Below are 2,357 nucleotides of genomic sequence, written 5' to 3'. Positions count from 1 at the left end.
CTTCATTCATTTGATCGCTTCCATTCTCTCCCGGTGACCGCTCGTCCTTTCCTTCCCGAGGTTCAAACCCCTTCCTCTCTCCTCTCTCTCGATATCTCCGTTCCTCTTTGCTATCATAGAGAGAGAGAGAAAGAGAAAAGAGAGCGAATTCGAGGTCAGTTCTGAAGGCAGCGGGGGAAGAGAGCGGATGGCGCCTGGGATCTCCGCTGCTGTTACTTGCGGCATCTTCAGGAACCCCTTTCTCAGCTCGCCGCACCGCTGCGCCATGGCCGACGACTGCGTGCTGCTCTTCGCGCCCCTCCGCACCAATCGCTGCCTCCGCCCGTCTACCATAGCCTCGGCGCTCCAGCCCTGGCAGCGGCGGAGGCGGTCCGCCGCAGTCTGCTTCGTCTTGGGGCAGAGCCGGGGTTCGGAGATGGAGGAGGCAGAGGAGACAGCGATCTCCGATGCGGCGGTGGCGGAGGAAGAGGAGCGGCGGATCTTGCTGGACCGGACGGCGGAGAAGATCGCGAGGAAGCAGTCGGAGCGGCGGACGTACCTAGCGGCGGCGGTGATGTCCAGCCTCGGCATCACCTCCATGGCCGTCGCCGCCGTCTATTACCGATTCTACTGGCAAATGGAGGTCGGTTGCATCCTACCTGAAATTTCTCCGAGCCAGATTCAATTCGGTTCGTGATGAACTAAAATAAGTAGCATCATCTTCTTGGCGCAGGGAGGAGCGGTCCCGATGACGGAAATGTTCGGCACCTTTGCTCTCTCTGTGGGCGCAGCGGTAAGCGATGATTAAAATCTTTGTTTATAGTTTTACAAGACTAAAACAATGTATTAATTGGTGTGGGTTAGGTGGGGATGGAGTATTGGGCGCGGTGGGCGCACCGGGCGCTGTGGCACGCCTCGCTGTGGCACATGCACGAGTCCCACCACCGGCCGCGCGACGGCCCCTTCGAGCTTAACGACGTCTTCGCCATCATCAACGCCGTCCCGGCCATTTCCCTCCTCTCCTTCGGCTTCTTCACCCGCGGCCTCGTCCCCGGCCTCTGCTTCGGCGCCGTAAGTCCCCTTCCCCCCTCCCCAACGTCATCCCGATCTTTCTTGCAGCGTGATCTGAGGTCCACGTGGCCGTGTGTTATAGGGCCTGGGGATTACGCTGTTCGGAATGGCCTACATGTTCGTCCACGACGGGCTGGTCCATCGGCGGTTCCCGGTGGGCCCCATCGCCAACGTTCCCTACTTCCGTCGAGTCGCGGCCGCCCATCAGGTGTGCCTCTGCCGCCCCCTTTCCCTACCGTCCGTTTTTGCGCCCCGTGTCTCCCACACGGCCGCACCACAATTAATAGGGATTTATTATTTATTTATTTTTAGTTTAAATTAATTTATGTGCATGGTATTCTTTTCAGATACATCATATGGACAAGTTCGATGGGGTGCCATACGGGCTGTTCTTGGGACCGAAGGTGGGTGGTGGTTTCTTGTTCTTTTTCACTGTCCTTTTTCTTTAGACATATCTTTTAGCAGTATAAGACAATGGTGAAAAAAAAAGGCTCCAGTGTTCCGGATGCGTCCGTTTTTTTAGAAGTTGTTGACGACTTGCTTGTTTTTTATGTGATCTCAGGAACTGGAGGAGGTGGGGGGAGCGCAGGAGTTGGAGAAGGAGATTAATAAGAGGACTAAGCTCTATAATAGCAACACGGATACCAGTTGAGGATTTTTTTTTGGATGTAATAACCTTTCTTGCATTTAGATTGGAATATGAAATGATGAAAACATTATGTGAAAAGGTTTCCACTGCAGCGTATTTACCGTGTTTCTGCTAGCTGCAGTGCTGTCGTCAGGGCAAAATTTTGTAAGCATTTTAATGAAATTAAAATAATACTATGGAAAAAGCTAGGCTATTATATGAAGGAAAATGTTTCATCGCCTCTTTAAACCTCCTTAAATCATGTTCAATTCATGACTTTTTTTTGTTTTGTTTTTTGGGAGCTACAAGAGACAAATTTGGCATTTTGATCCTTAATTAACCAATGATGCATGCATAGTGGTGTGACTGGTTCGGCGCGCATAAAAAAGTGCTAAACATCACTTGCGACGCATCGCATGAGCATTAAATAAACAAGAAGTTTTTTTTATTTTTCTGTTGGCTATATATAAAAAAACTCTTATGCAAGATTGAGGTGGATATGCTGATGCATTAAGAAACACAGACCATTAGGATGCTTAAGAGCTTCTGAACGATAGGTCTACTAATATTGACTCCCTCGTCTAATTAATTCAAGCGCATAAAAATTGTCACATCGTTTTGCGATAAAATAAAGTGCCGCATCCTCCCATATACAGAACTCTAGCATGTTACTTGATGG

The 2,357-nt window shown here is 50.1% G+C and overlaps 1 protein-coding gene across 1 annotated transcript; it reads left to right on the top strand.

Annotated features, from left to right (window-relative positions):
- Positions 1–1,901, top strand: LOC120107187 (beta-carotene hydroxylase 2, chloroplastic-like). The gene is made up of 6 exons (XM_039120355.1): positions 1–622; positions 713–772; positions 844–1,050; positions 1,133–1,258; positions 1,398–1,454; positions 1,613–1,901. The coding sequence occupies exons 1-6, from the start codon at positions 188–190 to the stop codon at positions 1,700–1,702; spliced, it is 975 nt and encodes a 324-aa protein (XP_038976283.1). The 5' UTR covers positions 1–187; the 3' UTR covers positions 1,703–1,901.
- The last annotated feature ends 456 nt before the right edge of the window (positions 1,902–2,357 follow it).

This window comes from Phoenix dactylifera, unplaced genomic scaffold (assembly GCF_009389715.1).
Source record: "Phoenix dactylifera cultivar Barhee BC4 unplaced genomic scaffold, palm_55x_up_171113_PBpolish2nd_filt_p 000788F, whole genome shotgun sequence".
Classification (NCBI taxonomy): domain Eukaryota; kingdom Viridiplantae; phylum Streptophyta; class Magnoliopsida; order Arecales; family Arecaceae; genus Phoenix; species Phoenix dactylifera.
Note: the sequence above shows the minus strand (reverse complement) of the source record. Positions and strands in the feature narration are given on the sequence as shown.